General features: G+C 35.1%; 1 protein-coding gene across 15 annotated transcripts; it reads left to right on the top strand.

Moving 5' to 3' along the window:
- Window positions 1-601: 601 nt before the first annotated feature.
- LOC129575947 (guanine nucleotide-binding protein G(q) subunit alpha) lies at window positions 602-22,182 on the top strand. Of its 15 annotated transcripts, XM_055460206.1 has the most exons (10): window positions 631-1,740; window positions 8,541-8,921; window positions 12,298-12,482; window positions 12,573-12,727; window positions 13,104-13,232; window positions 13,850-13,978; window positions 14,479-14,608; window positions 14,733-14,886; window positions 16,081-16,188; window positions 17,974-22,182. In XM_055460206.1, the coding sequence occupies exons 2-10, from the start codon at window positions 8,804-8,806 to the stop codon at window positions 18,054-18,056; spliced, it is 1,191 nt and encodes a 396-aa protein (XP_055316181.1). In that variant the 5' UTR covers window positions 631-1,740; window positions 8,541-8,803; the 3' UTR covers window positions 18,057-22,182. The 15 variants fall into 15 exon arrangements, with proteins under 15 accessions (XP_055316178.1, XP_055316179.1, XP_055316180.1 ...); XM_055460203.1 differs by lacking the exon at window positions 13,850-13,978 and having other exon boundaries at window positions 602-1,740; XM_055460204.1 differs by lacking the exon at window positions 13,850-13,978 and having other exon boundaries at window positions 614-2,138.

Raw genomic sequence — 22,182 nt, 5'->3', positions numbered from 1 at the left:
ATCAATTTCCATCCGATGAAGATGAATCATTCAAAATGTTGCAGCCATTCATTGTGAATTGATTCGGATTAAATCGATCTGTCTACATAGGTTCACTCAATTCTTCTCTCTTCGTTGATTGATTCAGACAATCAAAACGATCCAAAAATGGTACCAATGAAATATTAAATTTACGAATAAAATTTCATTAATTGCGATGAGTATCAATATTGGCGCGTCAACACGGAATTCAGTGTGTTGTTTGTCACCCGTACTCAGGCGCGTTGATACTTTGTGTTTTGACATTTTGGAAATGTCGGTTCTAAATCAGTTACTCAAGCGTTGTAAAGTATACGTTTGAGTACACACACCATACATTCTCCTTTTTTTTGTTTCCTTCTCTTCTATTTGTAATGTGATGTACACGAACCACCTACTAATACAAACGCAACATCGGCGGACCAGATCGTTCCATTCATACAGAATGCACGCATACATGGATAGCGGGGTGCTCGCTGCTCTCGTTTGCCTCTCTATCTCTCTCTTTCACACTCCCTCTCACCGACAGTGTCTCTGTCTCTGTGTGTAACACACATATTCAAATGAACAAAGTAAAAAAGAAGAAGAAAAAAATGACATCGGTAGACTCGCTCGGATTTCCATAGAATGTTACAGTTCGAATCCGCCATATTGTAAGGCGGCTTTATCACATAAATTCGAGTTGGAAAAAATTGCATTTATTTTTTCACAATAAAAACGCAGACCAAATTCTGCTTTTCGTTTCGTTTCGTTTTGTTTTCCCTTTTTTCCGCGTTGTAAAACCGCAAAATCAAAGTGTTACGGGGCACCAAATAAAAATGGATTTAACAAAACCAAGTCATTAGTTTGTTGGGGCCCCCAATTTTTTTTTTTTCTTTTTCCTCGGCTCAGCACACAACATCGAGGCTAAAAAAAAAATATATATACGGATTTTTTTTTCTCTTGTTTTTCGACGATCGAAGAAACGTAAGACATCTGAAAAAGAATTGATTGTCGGAAATAAGAATGAAACAAATTTCAAGTTGAACAAAATAAAAAGCTAAAAAGAATTAAGAAATAAAAACGAACGCAACGGAACAATTCGTTGAGTAAATTATTTGGAAATTTGTTGGGCTGAATTTGTCAACGATAACCCATGAAAGAGAGGGAGAGAAAGAGAGAGAAAAAAAAGTGCTAAACAATCAAATCAACTAGGAAAATCTATTTTGTGTGTGAAATGTACGGCAAATCGAGAAGAAAAAAGGATTAACCAATCAACACCAAAGTGAGAGCGAGCAAATTAAAAAATAAATAAATTACCACACACAAATACTCATACACACACACACGAAAAGTGGAAGCCAATTTTTTTTTTCTGGTGAAGAAGAACACAAAACATCAAACATTCAGTTTTAGTGAATTGTGGTTTATGAAAAATATATATACACACACATATATGTAGTATAATAATAATAATAACAACAACAAAAACGCGATAGAAAAAAAGTCATCAAATATATTATCAATAAGCAGCAGTTTTTCGTACAGATTCTATTGAATACAACAACAGCAACAATAAAAAAGAATTAAAACGCATACCAACGAAGAAGTAGCGAGTTAAATTAACAAAAAAAAAAGTGTAACATTCTTTTCTTTCGCATATTTTTTTATACGTCATCGTTGTCACTGTCATCGTCGTCGATCTTGTTGTTGTTTTCATCATCAAATGGATATCACGATTAGGTACAGTGTGCACAAATGGTTAATAGAAATAAGGATTTAAAGCGTCCGCAAGAGTTTTTATTCATTCCGTGTGTTCGAGAGAGTGATTGAGGGTGTGTGTGAGGGAGAGAGAGAGAGAGAAAAAGAGTCGGATTTTGCTACAACTACACCGAGTCGAGATTTTTTTTTTTCTGCATCTTCTGTATGTTGTTTTCAATATATTTGCTTCTTCGGACAAGTGTGACAAGAACAATACACGAACACGAGAAAAAAGTATGTAAAAAGAGCGGAACAGAAAAAAAGAATAAACAGAACGCCTTCAGCATGCAATCTCAGTGCTCTCCTCTCAATCGGTCCAAATAGTGCAGAGACTTCCAAGCTACATGAGAGTCGTCGTATGCAGCGGCAGAATATGTAAAGTATGTGTGCAATAGAGTGTAAATTATCGGCTGAGATTACCATTAGAGAAAACGAACGTTGTTGTTACAACAAAAACGAAGAGATGAAGACAGAAAGCGAGCGCGAGAGAGAGAGAGAATGAGAATTGTTTCGGTTTCATCCCCTACATCATCGACGTATATCTCGTCATTCACAGAGTGTGAAGATTCGGTGTATTTTGCAATTCGAACACAGAAGTCATCTAAAAGGAATGAAAGACAGAGAGATAGAGAGAGAGAGAGAGAGAGACCGAATGAATGAAAGAGAGTGAGATAGAGTTCGAGAGAATGAGCTGGAGTCAGTAATAGCATTTTAATTATTATTATGATTATAATTATGTAAAAAAAAAGATACACACAACCAGAAGCATTGGAAGCAAATACGTGTGCACTGCATTTGAATGACGGCTGCAATTTGTTTCGTTAAATGTGTTGTTCGCCCAAAGACTGGCCTAATGAGCCAGATCGAATGCACGAGGGATCTAGTTGAAAAAGACGAGAAAAAAAATCGATCATGACATTCCGGGCGAGCCATTCAGTCGATGTGTGTATCGGACCCAGTGTGTGATCATGTCTTGTTCATGCAAATTTTTCTTTGTTTCTCTCCCCCTCTCTCTCCCTGGGTGAAATTGCCCAACAACAGCAAAAAAAGAGAAAGAAAAATCAATCAAATAATTGAAATGGTTCATGACACCGAATGAATGAACATTCGGCAAACTGCGTTTCTTCTTCATTTCCTTTTTGGAAAACGCAACCGAATGCTCACACAACCAGAAGGACAGAGATGGGGCGAGTGTGAGAGAGAGAGAGAGAGAGAGCAAGAGCCGATATAATCATAAAAATCCACGAACAAGACATGATTATTGTGCAGTGACAAAACAAGGTGCTTTCTTAGATGGTGCAAACACTTTTTAGACGGCGCAATCGATACTGTTCCCTTGTATGTACATATGGTCAGAGTGAAAGAGAGCGTGTGCGTATGTATATTATACATATAAAAATATGTATATAGAGAGCCAGAGCCAAAGCCATACAGCCAGCGCCAAAGAGAGCGAGCGAGCTAGCGAGAGCGATGTGTGCTTATGTGTACGGAGAGTTTTTTCGGTGTTGTTTGGATGTATTGTCAAACGCAGACATATGTATATCGACAATACACACACTCGGGGCCTCGCCCGTCAAATGTCGCACTCACACACCCTCGTATGCCCCGCGCGCTCTTCGAGATTCGTATGCATATATACATATATCAGCACACAGCGCCACAGATAATCGCGCGCAACGAACACACCACTAACCTGCGTTGCGGGAACCTGTATAACATTGCAATTTCTATACACGTTTTTTTTTAACGAAATTTCTCGTTTTTTTCTACTTCTCTTCTCTCTGTGTACTGTATTGTTTTTTTTTGCTCTCGGTTTGCTTCTCTTTCTATCTATCATCCCTGCCAATTCCAATTTTTCAATATTTTTTTTTTCGCTTTCTGCTGTGCTTTCGTCGCTCAACTCACGGATAGTTTAATTCAATGATTTCTCAGAATAAAAATTAATTAAAGCATCAAATTAGAGACGAGAGAAAGAGCAAGCTATGGCTGCAGTGCAAGAGGAAGAGGGAAACAGTGGAACCAAACTGTAAATGGGATAATATCCCGAAGAGGGAGTTGTCAGTAAATGAAATTTTCATTTTTATTTTCTTCACTTCGATCTTGATTGAAAAACCGATTCCGAACGATGAATTTGTGATCCGCATTCGATTTGGCTCAGCATTGTTACTGTTGCTGCTGCTACGTTGCAAACTATTACATTTGCATTGACACACGTACTCGGCTAGACGATTTTTTTCTTGCACAGGAAAAAAAAACTGGAATGTTCTAAAAACCAAATGATCGATTAATTTACCGGAATGAACATTGAATGGCGAAGTTACGTCATTCCGGCGCCTTATTATTTTGTGGCCAAATCAATTTCGATGCCATCGAATCAATGCGAAAGATTTGCATATGCTGACCGATGCTTACTTGCCGAAATCAAAGATAAAACTTTGAACTCATTTGGCTCGTCGAAACATCATTCTGCGAATGAGCAATGTTTTAGCAGGAAAAAAGCATTCGGTGTCTCTTTCACTCTCACACACTCGCAGAAAAATCATTTCTTTGTACACACACACAAAGCAAAATTCATGCAAACACCGGAAACTGAGAGAAAAAAAATCGTTCGAATGAAAGTGTTTATGTATCACGTTCTCCTTATTTTCAGTCCATAAAATTGCAGTCGCGAGTTCGTGCGATTTTCGGGTGTGTATGTATGTGCAGGTGTTGATTCGATGGATAAGAGTTGAAAAAATCATTGAATCGACTAAAAAAGAAATCCATTAAAATGGTTTAAGTCGATTTTTTTCCTCGATTTCATGTTCGAATTCGGGTCGTATGCTTCCACTTAAAGGCTTCAAATGATAAATACTCAGGATGATTCATTTCAGATGAACGATGCAAATTGGCAACAAACCTAATCAGTTCCCCTTCCCCCTTGTTCTCGGTCACAAGCTCCCATTGAATCAGACCGACCGACAATAATCAACAGATCTGTGAGATAATGAATCGCTAATCAAACTGTACATCGAAGTGAGAACAGTCTAAAAAGAAATACTGAGAAAGAAGAAGAAGAAGAAAAATGAACACTTTATCGTGGAGCGCACACACAAAATATCTTCTCTCTCTTTCCCACTTGAATATTTCAATAAGATATGCATATAATTTTCAAACTGAGCGATAATTAGCTCTCAAGCTTACTCGCACGAACAAATCACATTCTTATATTCATGACTTCACTCTCGCTCTCGTCTGTCTGTCTTTGTTTGCTTGTTTCATACTGCAAGTTTTCTTCATCTTTTTGGACTGTGTGTACGTGTGTGGGTTTGTGTGATTCTTACTAATTTATTGCTTAATTAGTCACTAAATTTTGATACACCTTGCTTAGTTTTTGTTGTTGTTGCGGACATTGCTGCTGTTGCAAAACGAAAGAAATATCAGGACGAGAATGCCGCTTGAGACTGTTTTTCTTTCCAATTATGCACACATTTCCGTTTTTTCGGCTCTTTTGTTTCTTTGTTGTTGTTGTTTATTTGTGAGTTTCAGCAAAGGTGTTTGACTTTAAGAAATGTCATAAAAACGAAGATTCTTCTGAATTTAGTGTGGATGTCTTGCTCATTTTCTAATCTTTTGCTCTGACATTTGCCAAATTTGTACTCATCTTTTTTTTATACGATTCCATTTATTTTTTCACTCATAAAATTTCATTTTTTTCACCATTCATTTCATTTTGTTCAGGTTTCACCATTTTTTAGGTTTTTTCTAGGTAAATTCCATGTCTATCGATTCCAAAAATGCATTTCGGCAGATGACACGCCTCGATTTTTTCTATGCTAATTTGGATCTTCTGACTATTTTCATTATAGCTTGTCTGAAGTGCATGGGTGTTTCATTAAGAGAATGACTTCACTTTATGCAAATAAAACCGAGACTGTCGAGTTCATGATCGTTTTACCGTTTTTGTTATAGAAGAAATCACATTCCAGTGTTAACGAATGCGGTTGATTTTTTCGTTCGTCAATGGATCCGATTCGAAATTGTTGAATGGCATTAACAGTCAATAACCCTGAAAATAATGCTATTTAGTTTCATACGCGACGGTGCATTTTTGTCCATAATTTCAATGCCCAAGTAAATATGGTTCACGGAAATATGTGAAAAGCGCCAACAGAAACACATACAGTGACAGTACACATGACACATATGAACATTGGCCAAACTTGGATTCCAAGATGAGAAAATGGAATAGAAAAATAGCGACGAATTTTCCACAAATTTAATTAGTGTGACCGCGAACCGAGACTAAAGAAAATGTTATCGAATCGATCACCACACACACACACACACATACACACTGAGTGGTTGTATATGCTTGGGGTATAAAAAGCTGGAACCCTGTCTGATCAGCGGTCATAATTATTCAAATTTTTGTCTAAACAACAACCAATCGGGTGCCAATTTTAGTGATTCACCGTGTGTGTGTGTGTGTGTTTTTGTTCGCTCGTTATTTTGGTGGGTGACACTGGTTCTCAGGTGGTTGTCTCTCATAATTTCCCCGTGTGCAATTCCATACAAATTGATGTGATACGGTGCAAATGGAAATTTGAATCGAAAAAAAAAACTCGATAGCAAACATTATTGCAAAAGGATTAATATCATTTTCCAAACTGAAAACCACATCTTTAACAGTGTTGGGCTTGAAAATCGTTTTGAGTGTTTGTTTGGTTTAAAGACATAATTTTTTTTAACGAAAACTCATTAAAGAATTACAAGAGTGCATTGAATAAATGGAATCGAATGAATGGACTCAAGCTGAGCGAATCATTGTGTTTTGTATTCAGTTTGATGTGTCGTTTTCACTGATCGAAACGATATTCAAGTGATCCTAGGACTGAATGCTTTAGCAATCGACATACATTTTTTATCAATCGCATACAATTTTTCATTTCTGACAGAAACATTCTTGACAATGATCAAGAATTCTATAAGTATTTAGTAGACACTATTTTCATTAACACAATTTCAAAATTATTTCCATTTTGACAGTACAAGCCTCAAAATTATTCTTCCTTTCAAAATCAATCTTTCATTCGATTCGAATAAACGCTTGAAAAATCCAAAAGTCTGATTGTTCTTGACTTTGATAAAAACTGACCGCAGAATGTAGAAGAGATGCATGTGGAAACGTTGTGAAACGTACAGTTTGAATAGCAACAAATATCGCATTAGCTCTATTTTGGAGGCACAGATTAGTGTACTTCAATTTACACTTGAATTCAAGAATCCCCTCAATTATTATGTTATCGATTCGATGCCATCATTTGGTGGCAAAAGGAAAAGAATGATGAATTTGATGATAAAATAAAGAAATAATTGAGAAAATCTCTGAAGTTGCGTTAATTATCTTAGAATGAAAATCTTTGGCCTGAGTAATGGGCCAACTTATTATGAGCCACATGCAAAAAGTATACTTCCATTCAAACGTTCGCATCTCTTGTTCCCATGAGGCTTTACCGAATCGTCCGATTAACGGAATGACTCGACAGGATGAGACTAAAAAATGACTCGCCAAAATTATCAGTACCGCCAAATGTAACAAAATAATCATTTGTAATTTCTGTTTAAAGATTCATAGCAAATGACCAATTGTATTGGTGACACATAATTTGTTGGCTGTTATTAAAATATCGCATATGTTTATTCTCAAAGTGATGATTGTTTATGCGTCGCACCTTGATCTTATCGATCTGAAGTGACTCTTTTCTGAAGAAGAAACTTCAATGATATTTTTGCCCATGGGCAAATATGATTTTAATTTACTAAATTTGGCCACCAAATCACTCTAAACAGTTAACAGTTTGCTATCTTCTCGGCTATTTTGACTCAGGAAGTTTCGTTTACTTAGCCAAATTTCATACGAATCTCGAAATCACCACAAAGAATTGTGAAATTATCAGTTTTTAGCCCAAAGACTATACAAAAAAAGTCGGTGATCATACAATTTGTTGCTGGCCAAAGATTTTCCTCTCTGCTCAATGGCAACAAAACAGTTTGCCGATGATACGGAACAAATGGAAAAAGGAAATTGAAAATGCGTGCGGGCTGATGATGTGAAGCAGCACGTGGATTCATGAACAAAAACGGTTCGATTGTTAGTTTTCCTATAGCTTCAGTTTAAACTTGATACCATTTATTTTGCATTTGGTCAATAATCCAATTAGATCATTTCGTTTGGCATATGGAAGCTAGTTAATGAATTCAATGACAAAACAATGAGCACGTGTACTTCATTTTCTTATGGTACTCTCTCACTCCCTCTCTCTCTTTCTCTCTCACTTGCTCTGTGTTGCACATCTACTAATTTTTTAATAACCTTCAGTTGTCCACTTCCGATGTTGGTTTTCCATTTCGTGACCGTTTTTTTGGGAGTGAAAAACTTAAACGACAGCGGAAATCGCATGGTCCGGTCGACGAAGTCATGACGAATTTGGTTTTAGGTTTGGATTTCAACTTAATAAGATCACATTTGGTGTGATGAATTCGTTTAAAAAGAATGATGAAGTATTCGATCAAAGAATGAAACTAATTGATCCAATTCGTTGTTGTTTTTTTTTTTTTAGTTAGACTATTTTCAAGCTCATATAGAAGCCAGTCCAACAATTATTGGGTCGTGCATTAACTAAACGATTTATAGAGATTCTCATTTTCTTCCAAATTTAAATTAACGAATCATTTGCATTCTGTGTATACGTGTTCCATTCAATTGTAGCTAAATTTTTCTCGTTTTCTTCCATTTACAGATAGAAATCATCGTTGTTCTTGGACGAATCGATGCGTAGGGAAATCGATAGAAACATAAATCAAATCAGCAAATCACCCGAAACTAACAACAACAACAACAACAACTGACACCACCACCACCACTACTACCACACACAAAAATCAATTCGAATTGTCTCGTTAATATCGATCGGTATTTGTTATTTCGATATAAAAAAAAAAACTACAACAAATTTTTTTTGTCTGTGTAAGAAGTAAGTCGTAACAAAACTAGATATAAATAATGGAGTGCTGCCTGTCTGAGGAAGCCAAAGAGCAAAAGCGAATCAATCAGGAAATCGAGCGACAGCTGAGACGTGACAAACGTGATGCTCGACGCGAACTCAAGTTATTATTGCTCGGTAAGTAGTGCTTTCTTTTTACTCATTTTCATTTTTTTTGTTTTTGACATTTTTATGGAATTTATTTTCCGTTTGCAATAATTGCTGGGTTTTTATATTACATAATCAGGACCAGATATTGAGTTGATTGTGTGTCGACGAAAAAAAGAACGTTATCATCACAGTAGTAATGATTTGCTCTGTGTGCAAAATAAAAACACAGCGAATTTGGTTTTGTTGGTATGCGCTCAGCAGCGCAAACATACTCATACACGTACAACGCCTATACACGCCCAAAATGCCGACATTTTTGCATCCCGCACCATGGATCACGACGTTGCTCTCAATTGAATTCATTCACAAAACGTCAACCGGGAAAATCCTGGATGAACACACTTTTGTACTGAGAAAGCTGTTCGAAAATTGACGCGGAAAAAATGGAATGAAATACAACTCAATTTTGTTTCAATTCAAATCGAAATTATAGTTCGATGAAAATATTATGTGATGAATACCATTAAAAAATGCGAGCCAATAGATTTCAGTCAATTTTCTCTCTCTCTCTCTCTCTCTCTCTCGTTCAAATGCTGGATATTGCAGCATTGATTTAATGAAAAACCTATTTTTAAATATTACATAAATATATATTCGGTGTTTTTTTAGTAAGATGAGTTCATATATCGATACACACAATGATTTGTATGATATTATAATGTAAGTAAACATTTTCAAACTGGATTGGATAAACAAACATATTTCAGATTTTAATTTGAGCCCTTGTTGTATTCATTCAATGTCAGTTTGGTAGGCGTGTTGATGCAGTTTTCGGCGAAAATACACTCTCGCACGAAAAAAAAGTGTGAGCCTCGCCGAAACCGCTCTAGATTCAAACACTGCTTTTGTTCATAGGGAAAATTGACCAGAAAAAAAAACTAACAATATGAAAGAGCAGCAGAGAGTGAGATAGAGGGAGAGAGAGAGAGAGAGAGAGAGAAATTGGCAGTAGCAATAGTAATGTATGCGAAAAGGAGCAAGGGGAGGCTGTCGAACATGTGAATCACGGTGCGTTTCCGTATTTTGCTTGTGTGTCGATTCGTTCGTTTCGGTGTTCTATCGGTGCCTGCCAGCCAGCCACCATCATCCCATTGAGAATGACGCATTGCATTGACTGTGAGCAGCAGTAGCAGCAGCAGAAAGTTGTGAATGAATGAAACAAACACACAAACACAGGACATTTCATTCGCATCCATAAAATGCGTGTTGATCATAGGTATATATGCGCGTGAGTGAGAACGCGCGCTCCGTCATCGCAACCAGAAAAGAAAAAACACAGCGACAAAAAAAGAATATTCAGCCAAATAGAGAGTCGAGAAACTGGATTCGGTTTTAATTGTTGAGTACGTTACGAGTAGAAAAGAGACACACATATCAAAATAACGGACCTGGATATTCAACGATATTTTGCATGGGGATTCATCGTTGCTTGCGTTTGCGGGCTCTTTCAAAATCGACGCAGCGATATGAATCAAAATTTTATTTTTCACGGAACTATTTAAAAAAAAAAAACACATACAATTAAATAATATTTATTATGTGTCTCCAATTTCTAATGCTATTATCGTATCGTGTCATGCGACGTTTCAGTTACCATAAAATTGAAACCACGACGAGACTTCAATCGTGGAAATTGATTTACCAGACAAAATTAGCGACATTGCATTGCAGTCGTTTCTCTTTTCAGCGAATTCGAATTGAAATGCATACATTGAGCAAAATTCGCGTTCGACCATTGAATTCACAGTCTGTCCCATGGATTGGCAATGTTTTTCTGCCAATTCAATTCGAATTACCATGAAATATATCAGCTCTGATTAACAATCGAATCGAAATTAACTGTCGTCAGTTGTGATTCACAACGAAAAAGGGGAAGAAACAAAATTCCAAAATCATTCATTTCAATGGTTGATATGCTCTGCATACAGGACCTGGCCGATAGAAATCTGCGTGCAATTCTCTGGAACTCTATAAAATACTGTATCAAATGTACTGGTGATGTGAGTCTTTTTCTTGTATAGTAAATGTTTCCCTAAACACCGCATTTGTTTCAATAAAAAAAATTCTTCTTCTTCTTCTTTTTCTTTCGGTGTGACGATATGAGTGTCCGCTAGCTCGTGCACATATATATTCCGTACACACACCATACTAGTAAAACGCAGTTTTCAGTGCGCATGATCACAAAACAAATTCCCGGTGAATGACGTTTATCTCAGCGATGGAGAGAGAGAGAGAGAGAGAGAGAGAGAGAGAGAGAGAGAGCGAAGGAAAAGTTACATTGATTTCGTATATTTTCAGTACACACGGCGTTTTTCGACAAATTAAAAATGTATACTTTGTGACGCTGTTATTCTCTTGTGCTACTGCTGCTGCTGCTGCTGCACACAGAACTATTTCTCATTTGAATTGGTTGGGGTTGCCTTGAAAACGCGACTCATTCACAAAAAAGGCAACCGTGCAATGAATGGACTTCTTAGGAATATGAATGAAAATGGTTGCATTTTCGAATCAATGCTTTTTGTCGCTCTCTTTCACGTCATTCATTGAATTCCCCGGAAATCAGTCGATTAATTTGCTGGGTGAAACGATGCATTTCCGTTTTTTCCCCTTTTTTTTCTCTTCTCTGTATCCAATGAAAACTTTCTCTCTGTGCCATCATTTTCATTCGGGAAAATTATTTTCTGCGAATTCTTTGAATAGCTCCATTTCAATGGAAACGAATGGTCGCATCGCAGAAATGCAATCGATATCTCTATTTGCACCATCTCAACGAGTTAACGCGAAATCGTTCGTTGACTGACAGTGGATGTTGTGTGTCACAAACACGATTAAATGCCAAAAGAGAAAGGAATGCTAATTTATGCAGAGAGAAACATTTTTTTGTGCTGTTTTCTATTCGGTCAAAATTCATAAACAGCAACATACCTGAATTTTATCGCATATCATCTATACGAGGCACGCTCGACTTGACGACAACACATCAAATTATTATTCTATTTTTTTAACAAAATTATTGTGAATTAGACACACACCGAAAAAATGATTATAAAATTGAAACGCTGGCGTGTTCTGTCGCCGCTGTTACTCATCACAGAATCGCATTAAACTTATCAACGTTCTTGGAAATGAATATGAGATTAATTTCTTGAAACCCGAAAAAAAAGCAACCGAAAAAAATGCAATGCTTTTTAATCACCGGTCCTATTTGTTTACGGAAATACTTTGAATTTTTTTTTGGTTCTGTTTGTTTCATGATATGATTTATGAATTTCAATTTTTTCATCAATTTTATTAATTTTCCACGATTTTTTTTCTCCTTCATTTTCTTTTGCTTTCCAAACAGGTACTGGTGAATCGGGCAAATCGACATTTATCAAACAGATGCGAATTATCCACGGCAGTGGTTATTCCGATGAAGATAAACGTGGCTTTATTAAGTTGGTATTCCAGAACATATTTATGGCAATGCAGTCCATGATTCGTGCCATGGACATACTCAAAATTCAGTATAGTTCACCAAATAATACGGTGAGTGTTGAGGATTTTGGCAAACCTGGATTTCTATCCGCACAAAATATTCTAATTCAATTGTGATTTGTCTCTCGTTTGGATTTCCAGGAGAACGCTGAGTTGGTCAGAAGTGTAGATTTCGAAACAGTAACCTCATTTGAACCGCCGTACGTGCAAGCTATCAAAGATTTATGGGCCGATGCTGGCATTCAGGAGTGCTACGATAGACGACGAGAATATCAGCTAACGGACTCAGCTAAATAGTAAGTGGTTGAACTGCCCCGCGACGCGAACCAATCCAGATTTATTATTGATCACAAATGTTACATTATCGTTTTCTCCGCCAAAAATTCAGCGATATATTTATCAAGTTATTTTTTCAAACGGAACAGAAAACAAACTTTTGTTCAACAAATTATGAATTTTATCGAAAAGTTGGTTTCTATGATTTTTCAGAACCGATGATCAAAAATCGTGATTTTTCATCTAAATTTTTTTCTTTCTTTCGATTTTTTTCGAATTTTCTTCTTCCAACGGAGCCTTTAAAATCAAGGAGAATATTTTATTTAACTAATTTTCGAATTTAATCGAAGAGGAAGAAAAAATCAAATTAAACTAATAAATTTTCACTTTCTCCAGTTATCTTATGGAAATCGATCGTGTGGCTGCGCCAAACTATTTACCAACTGAACAAGATATATTAAGAGTTCGTGTACCGACAACGGGCATTATTGAATACCCGTTCGACTTAGAGGAAATTCGGTTTAGGTACAGACACAAATACCCATTCCATTTCAATTTATTCGATTCGTTTCGAACGTTTTTCTTTCTATTTTTTCTTAATCTATCTAACACAATTTTATCTACTGCATGCTTAACAATTGTGAATGTGAAATCATTAACTGGTGTTTCGATACCGTTTGTTCGTTTTCTTCCTTTTGTTTAACACAATAAATCATTTCAAATACTAATATGCATCGAGATAAGGGGAAAATGCATTTCAATTACATGCGATTTGCTCAAGTGACATGATTGAATAAGCCGGTGATTTCGGTTTCTCTTAACTACACACACAGGTCGAAAATGCAATTATAAAAAAAGACTCTTCAATTCTAAGCTGAAGTGCGAGATTTCTAATCTCCATTGACTAATTTTCGTCGTACGAATTCCGTTGTTTATATCTGTCTGCATCAAGTTTTGTGTGATCAATAATTTGTTTTTGTACATTTTTCGAATCGTTAATTTTGCATGCTGATTTTTCTTCTTTTTTTTGTTGTTTTCTTCTGCCCATCATTCAACGTTTTGCCGAAAATCAACCATGTGCATATTGTTTTATAATTAATTCGTGTAAATAAAATTAAAAATTTGGAAAAAAAAATCTCCAGTTATTTGTCCGATTTGGCTCGAATTGAAGCACCCGATTATTTAGCAACTGAGCAAGATATTTTGCGAGCTCGTGCCCCGACAACTGGTATTCTGGAGTATCCATTCGATTTGGATGGCATCGTGTTTAGGTATAATTTTGCGTTTGTAAGAAGCGTTCTCCCTCGTCCCCACACTCGCCGTTGAGTCACTCAGACAAAAGCCATTCCACTGGTCGATAGCTATCGCTAAAAATGCTATCACACAATCATTTGAGCGAAATCGTAGCGCGAAAGAGGTGTAAAATTGCACAAGGCTAGCCATTTTTATCAACTTTTCGTTTTTCTTGTAGTTGCTTAGAATATTTGTTCGTTGTTGTTGTTGTTGTTATTGTTGTTGCATGCTTAACACCTAAATATAATTTTATTTTCCCATTTGGTGCCACACAATTGCAGTTGAATACAATGTGTTTTTTTCCGCATCGGTTTCTCTTTGCATGTATTGTTTCATTTTAGTCATTAAAATGTTTAATAATTCATTCATCCATAAAAATGTAAATTTTTTCCAGTCGAATCAAACTACTTCCAAACATGCACTAATTTCCAAACATTTATTTTCCACATTTTTTTTCCTGATGAAAAACGAAAAACAGAATGGTAGACGTCGGTGGACAGAGATCTGAAAGAAGAAAATGGATTCATTGTTTCGAGAATGTTACATCAATTATTTTCTTGGTTGCACTTTCCGAATATGATCAAATTTTGTTTGAGTCCGAAAACGAGGTAATTTTCCAACGTCATTTTTATTCTCAACTCGACCACGTTCCGCTTTTTTAGTGGATATTCTCGTATTCATTCTTATCAAATCCATATTTTGAAAAATAATGCCTTATTTTTTTATTCGCAGAATCGAATGGAAGAATCAAAAGCTTTATTTAAAACTATTATTACGTATCCGTGGTTCCAACATTCATCAGTCATTCTTTTTTTGAATAAAAAAGATCTCTTAGAGGAAAAAATTATGTATTCGCATTTGGTAGACTATTTTCCAGAGTACGATGGTAAGTGTTGATTGCAAGGTTTTGAATAGACAAAAATCATTGGCAGGAATGAAAAAAAACTACCAGCACGGATTCCGTGCCAAACAAGAGTATACCGTGATTATACTGTTGTTGCTGAAAGTATATACCGACAGCAACAGCAGCCGTGGCAGGAGGAAAAAAAAATTGAATACTATGTTAAGCGAAACAAAAAGGAATGTGAATTAGTTCCGATGCGATTGTGATTGTTGACGCTAGATGTAGGTGTCTCATTATTTCGAGAAAAAAAAAAACACTGAAGTTGTAATTGATTTCCGTTTTGGGGTGGCGAGAAAAGAGAATAAACGTGCAAGAGAGTGGCATAGGCGGGCGACATGCGACGCGCCATCCAAGTGATATATGATGTCTGATGACTCAACAATTCACATGCCATCAAATGTTGAAATATACGGCTGGTTTGCATGTGGATTCGCGAGCAGCGGCTATGCATATCTGCGGTAGTGCATTGTTTTGTCCGCCGTTGACTATGCGATATGTAGAGAGAGAGAGAGAGAGAGAAAACAAACCTATATAGAGAGAGTTGTATTTGGTATAGAAAAATATCCCGGCGATAGGAAATCACGAATGAACTGAATCTAAAACAAAACTTTGTATATGCACATACAGGACCGAAGCAGCAAGATAAACCAGCTAAAGAGTTCATTTTGAATCTGTACATGGTGTGCAATCCGGATCCAGATCGTCAGTGCTATTCGCATTTCACCACTGCCACAGGTGTATTCGAAACGAAAACAAAAACAGGCTTTTTTTTACTGTATGCGCGCTGTATTCGGTTTGAACTTCCCTTCACCGCTCGACCGGCCACAAATGGTAGCAATTATGCGCGTACTTCAGCCCATTTTGAGACAACTTTTGTCTATTCGCTTTGTAATGGGACTCCACGCTTTTGAAATGCAATGCAAATAAAATAAGTTTCATACTCGTCTATTCTCGCCAATTTCACTACAAAACACACACACAAACACACACCAGTTTTTTTCTTTCTGTATTGCCATTGACAAACCCCACGTAGAAATCCATTTATAATGAGAAATTGGTTGTAATCCAATTGATTAGTATAATCGCCTAGACAAAACCAGTATACATTTCTTGATTGTTCACCATATTCAATCCATTTCGATCGCTTCCATTTGTGTCTTCTCATCTTCAAAACAGGTCCACAAAGAGATGCAATAACAGCTAGAGAGTTCATCTTGCGTATGTTTGTAGACTTAAATCCCGATTCAGAAAAAATTATTTATTCCCATTTTACATGTGCAACAGGTAAGTAACGACCTCTTCCTTTATCCACACACCACGTTCATATTCAAATCGAGTTTGATCACAAATGCTATTGAAATTGATCGAAATATTTGCGCTTCTATAGTTGTAAATCCAATTAGGACACAACGCACATATCCCGTAGCTATTTTCAGATAATTACATCGACTAATGGCAATTGTACACATGCTAAAAATGCTTGCGCGCCGTATTGTATCTCGCTAGAAATTGTTATCGATTTTAGTTTTTTTTTGGTTGATTTTTTGAATTTCTCAAATTTTGTTTTTTTCGTTTATTTAAATTTTATTTCGTTTATTACTTTGTGTAAAACGTTCCGTTTATCGTTCGTTTGTTAATAATCATAAAAAATTATTTGTTGTTTTATGGCGGCTCAAAACTGCATCGGACAAAACATCCGCAATATCTACTGGACACACGGGCTGAACCATAAACTCGTACTTTTCTTTTGTCATTCACTCAATACCAGATACGGAAAACATTAAATTAGTATTTTGTGCTGTGAAAGACACAATCATGCAAGCGGCACTCAAAGAATCCAATTTGGTTTAGATTTGTGACCGCACCGCAACGCGTTGTTGTTGATTGCGACGATCAATCCATATAAGTGGAAGCCATATTTTATGTATACTTCTTATTTATACCGAAATTATTTTATCGTTTTTTTTTTTTTTTTTTTATTCATAAAATGATTATTTTTCGTTCTTGAGTTAAAACCAAAATTATTGTTGAACTTTTTCCACCACCCAAAAGAAAACGTTGAAAAAAAAAACAACTATAAATTTTTTGAAAAACAATAAATTTCCCAAAAAAACAATCATTTCCTGATTATGAAATTTCCAATAAAACAAATGATGGGAAAATACTCAGATAATTGCATCCCAATTTCTATTATTAAATGAGAGTCATAAATAAAAACTCTATAGGAGTCTAGCGAAGAATATTAAAATATGCGAAGCATGTATGCTGCCAAAATAATTAAAATAAATTTATCTAATCTATATTCATCTTTTAATTTCAATAGCATTTTGATTGTGAACTAATAATATTGTTGAAGATAACTAACATTTAAATAAAAATTGAAAATCTCCATGATTTTCAAAGAAAATTCGGAATTTTTCATTTATTTTGCATTTTTTTTTTTCGTTTCATATTTTATGGTCAGAAGCACGATTCACCCAAATTATTGCTGTCTATTCCAATACACAGATAATAATCCATTGGCAATTCATGAGTTTCATTTACTCATGTGCCTAATTGTTCAGTTTTATTTGATGGAACGTGGCTTTTGACTCGAGAAACGGGATTTGATTTGTGGATAATTCACTTTTTTCTTCAATATTCAGAAAATTATTTTATTTTTATATTTTATTGAATTAGAAGAGTTAATTCTTTTTTTTTTTCTAAATTGTCTGAAGAGAAATGTTAAGAAGAATTGTTTTTATAAAAAATGTCTGAAACAAAATTCATTTTCGTTCTAAGAAAAGCCGCGATGTTTTTTGCTATTCAAATTTTTTGTGATTTCAAAAAAAAAAAAAAAACAAGAAAAGAAACAAAAAGTCTCAAACATTTGTTTCCACCCTTGAAATAAAGGTCAATTTTTATCAATAACAATTGGTCCATTTGAATCATCCGTTAATCAATTGGTTGTTTAAAAATTGAAAGAAAAAATCACGCCCATTTTTTTTTCGTCCAATTTTTTCTCCTATTCATTTTTGTTTCAATTGTAAATACTAATGCCATTTCAAATTTTCTCCATTCCAAATACAGATACAGAAAATATTCGATTTGTTTTTGCTGCGGTTAAGGACACAATTTTACAATCGAATCTAAAGGAATACAATTTGGTGTGAACATTTGCGTGTGAATGTGCAATTCTCGCTCGCTTCGCATGCAACACAACAGCAACCGCAACCGCAACTGCAACAACAACAAAAACAAAAACATTTATTATAAATAAATTGATAAGTTGAAAACAAACAAAAAAATACTATGAAAGAAAAACAAAAAGAAAAAAAAATGAAATTAAAAAGAGGATGAGAAATGAAGAGAAAAAAAACACTACAGATAAAAAGAGAAGGAAGGAAAGGATAAAAAAAAAATTACACATACACACATTAACTATACCTACTATATAATTGATATATATTTAAAAAAAAAACAATATTATATTTTATATGATAACAAAGATAAAAAGTAAAAACAGAAAGTCAAAAACAAACAACAACAACAACAAAAAGAAAAAGAAAAACAAAAATTAAAGAAATTTTGGAAGCAAACCAGCAATCTAAAGTCAAATAGGATGCTAGTAATAAATTTATTTATGAATACTTAACACAAGAAATGAGTGCGAAACATTTGATTGAAGAAACCAAAAAGAGAAATGCGCAAAAATGGTTAAAACCGAAAAACTAAAAAAATCATAAGAGCCACACACATGTTCACCGTTGTGCGAAACAAACTGCGAAGAGAAAGAGAAAAAAAAAACAATCAGATAATTTTTTTTCTTTAGTTCGATCTGTGTCAAGAACTGTCCGAAGCACAGCGCGCCTGAGATCTGAGAAAGCACATAGTAGAAGCGCCTTCGGTCGCAGTAATCGATCGAGTCGGCGGCCAGCATCATGTTAAATGCCATCAAATCAATAGATGCTATTCATATGCCACATCCTCTCCCTCCGTCAAAACCAATCAAAAACAAATCACTAAACTGGAACTAAATCTCCGATTGAATCTTATTCGTGTGCTAATTTCAACCAAACAGCTCATTCAGCCGAAACTAAAACCCACACACACACATACACACTCTCACCCAAAAATACGACAATGTTTCTATTTTTTACTACTCGCAGCGCGATTACTGTGATTGTCAATGTTTTGTGGAAGAATGGAAATGGAAATCATTTTTTTCAACTTTCAACACCATAGCAAAAACAGAACATTTCAGTCTTGAAAGTAGGACATTTCAGTTTTTAAAAGAAAAAAAGACGAAAATGAAAAAAAATCCTTTTCGACCGAAAACTTGTTCAGTTGAAATGAATTCAGTTGTTGAAAAGTGATTTTCACATTTGGAACTAGAAGAAAATGACCTAAAAATAAATGAAGTTTAAATCGGATACATAAACAAGCCTCAAAACAACATTTCAAGCTTTGCAATTTGTTCATATTTTAAATACAAACATGTTTGATCCACAAAATGGAACGTGTATCACTAACCATGTATCAAATCGATTGAAAAAAAAGAGAAATCTTTGAAAAAGATGAATCTTCATTGGACTTATTGCCAAAAACGCATTTTTCAAGGAAAAAATTTGAAAGCGAAAAAAGAATCTGAAAAAATGTTGTGAGCAGACACAGAACACATACACAGAGACAAACGTGATCGATAACGCTTGACCGAGGGACACGATTAAGAAAAATATTGAGTGAAATGGAAAATGTTTCGTATATGTTATACATATGCGATCAAGCTAAAGAAAAAAGAAACAGGCCCAATAGCATCAACAACATCAACAATATATATAACTAAGAAAAAGAATAAAGTAAACAGAAGAAAAAAAATTATTAAAAATAAAAACAAATCCAAATCAATATTTAAGAACGACCAAGTTTAATAATAGACTTTATAACAAAAAAACACAAAATATCCACAACTAGTGAAATAATCGAAATGTTGAGGACGAACAGTTATTTAAATGAAACAACAGCAACAGCAACAACAAATTGATGAATAAATCATAATATTAATAAAAGCAAATTATTTTTACTACACGGATACAGTTTAGCCACATTCACATCATCGTCGCAAATATGCAAAATGTGTGGAACACGCATTGGTACGGTGCAACATATAATTGAAGAAGAAGTAAAAAATTAATTTTTCACATGTTTCACATAGGGGCTTCTATCTCTATTCGCCAATACAAATTTATATGCGAAATGGTTAAAATATACGGCGTATACGCGGGTTATATATGAAATAGAAACAAAATATACGGCAATTATTTATATGAAACATTCATCTGGAGTTAGAAGCCCCTAGTGTTTCAAGCATTCACAAACACTCAATTGTTTTTTTTTTATTGTGTGTCATTTACAACCAAAATCATCGATTGTGTCCATACATAAAGTTTTTGGGGTTTTTCCGAGAAAAAAAAATTCTCTTCGGTTTTCGAACAATAAAAAATCACAAAAACAAATCTCCAATTCCATAATGCGTGTGACCTTCAAATCATTGCGATTATTCTGCATATTTCAAATGATTGTAATTTATTATTTTGTCGTGTTTTTTTGTTCCATCAATCGTTTGCGATTTTTCACAACAAGAAAAAAAAAACAGAAACACGCATTTCGGTTGTTTCATTACATTTATTAAATAATAAGATCTAGTGAAATTCATTAAAATTAAAATATGTGCAAATGAAGAGTGAAACAAGCACAGTTATAGGGACTCAGCATTCACGACTAACCGAATCTCGTTTTTTTTCATGCTGCAAATACTATTGTTTTGCGCATAGAGAGAAAGAGGTGGAAAAAAATCATTTCGTTTTTGCCATTTTTCGCTTTCAGTTCACTCATTGCTGATCGTATTCATCATATTGTGAAGATGTTCGTTACGCTTTCTCAGATTCACACTTTTGCTATGTTGAAATCCGATCCTTTTACTGATGAACCAATCAACTCAAAGTCAGTTGCTTGGCAATGTCTCTCGATGAGATGCTTCGCATTTTTGTTCGAATGCTTCGCAAAGTGTCTACTAAATCAATCACAAAGATAATAATGGTTTGAACAAACCCAGTGCAATTGCACTCGAGTGCAACGTTTGCGATGCTCATGATATTATAAAGTGTATTCGGCCTCCATTAAACAAGATCCAGAGCTGCACTTTGTCATTTCTTTTCACCCTTCCGCCGGGGATGGTGATTTGGGACGATGTTCGTTCGTTGATTTTCGAAAGCCGTTTCCATTGAAATCATCGTCGCCTTCGATTTCGCGAACGAAATAAACAGCCATTGGAACGAGTACGAATTTAAAATTGGCCAAAATGACAAACAATAGCCTTTCATATAGTGCTGAGCAGCGTCAAAAGAATTACAAACAGCTGAACTGAATCCGTTCAACTGATCGACCAATTTTTCACGTCGGCCATCTATCTGCTTTGATTCGGTTGCACTTGACAATGCGCCAAAAAAAATCAAGAATAACCAAGTCCATTCCAGTCCAATATTCAGAGAAGGCATTTTTTTGTTGTGTGTGTAAGGTAAAACGAGTGAATTTTGGTGCATTGGTATTTCCATTTCATCTTCCATTTAGTTATGTATGAGTTTTTTTTTTTTTTTGGTTAAAGAGAGAGAAAGTGCTAACGAAAAAGAGAGGAAGAGGATGATGTCATCACGCAGTTCATGTAAATTCATGGTTGATATTTCTTTTTGTGTTACGCGTCGATATTCACCGATGACCAATTTCGAAACAAGAAAAGTCACAGTTTTGTTCAGTAAAAACGTGTCCCATGGTCGAAAGAACAAAAATGAATGACAAATTCCAGTGTGGTTGGCAAGCGTTGACCAAAGTAAAGAGAAGAAAAATCACGGGAGGGGCAGAGCAAATGCAGCGAAATGTTCAAGTACAGGACTGTGAATTTGTAGGATGTATTTAACGATTATAATCATGTGTTATAATTGATAGCGCACCAAATAGGGTCATTTTATGAATTTTTATTATTATTATTATTTTTATGTTTTTTTTTCTGATGCCATTCGTTTAAGAGTTAGAAAGTGTTTCTGTCGATGTGCAAACAAAAAATAAAGATTCTGTTTTGAAAAAGTCAGATTTTGAGATTCCGCGTAGCAAAACAAAGAAAACACACACACACACACATGAATCAATTGTAATTTTTATTATCATTTAATCAAAACAAACAACAAAAAGTGTAAAACCAATTACAATGAAAAAAAAAGAGAATAAAATCTTGATAATCCTTTA

Source organism: Sitodiplosis mosellana, unplaced genomic scaffold (genome assembly GCF_009176505.1).
Source record: "Sitodiplosis mosellana isolate CC-2019 unplaced genomic scaffold, AAFC_SMos_1.0 Smas_scaffold_6170, whole genome shotgun sequence".
NCBI lineage: Eukaryota > Metazoa > Arthropoda > Insecta > Diptera > Cecidomyiidae > Sitodiplosis > Sitodiplosis mosellana.
Note: the sequence above shows the minus strand (reverse complement) of the source record. Positions and strands in the feature narration are given on the sequence as shown.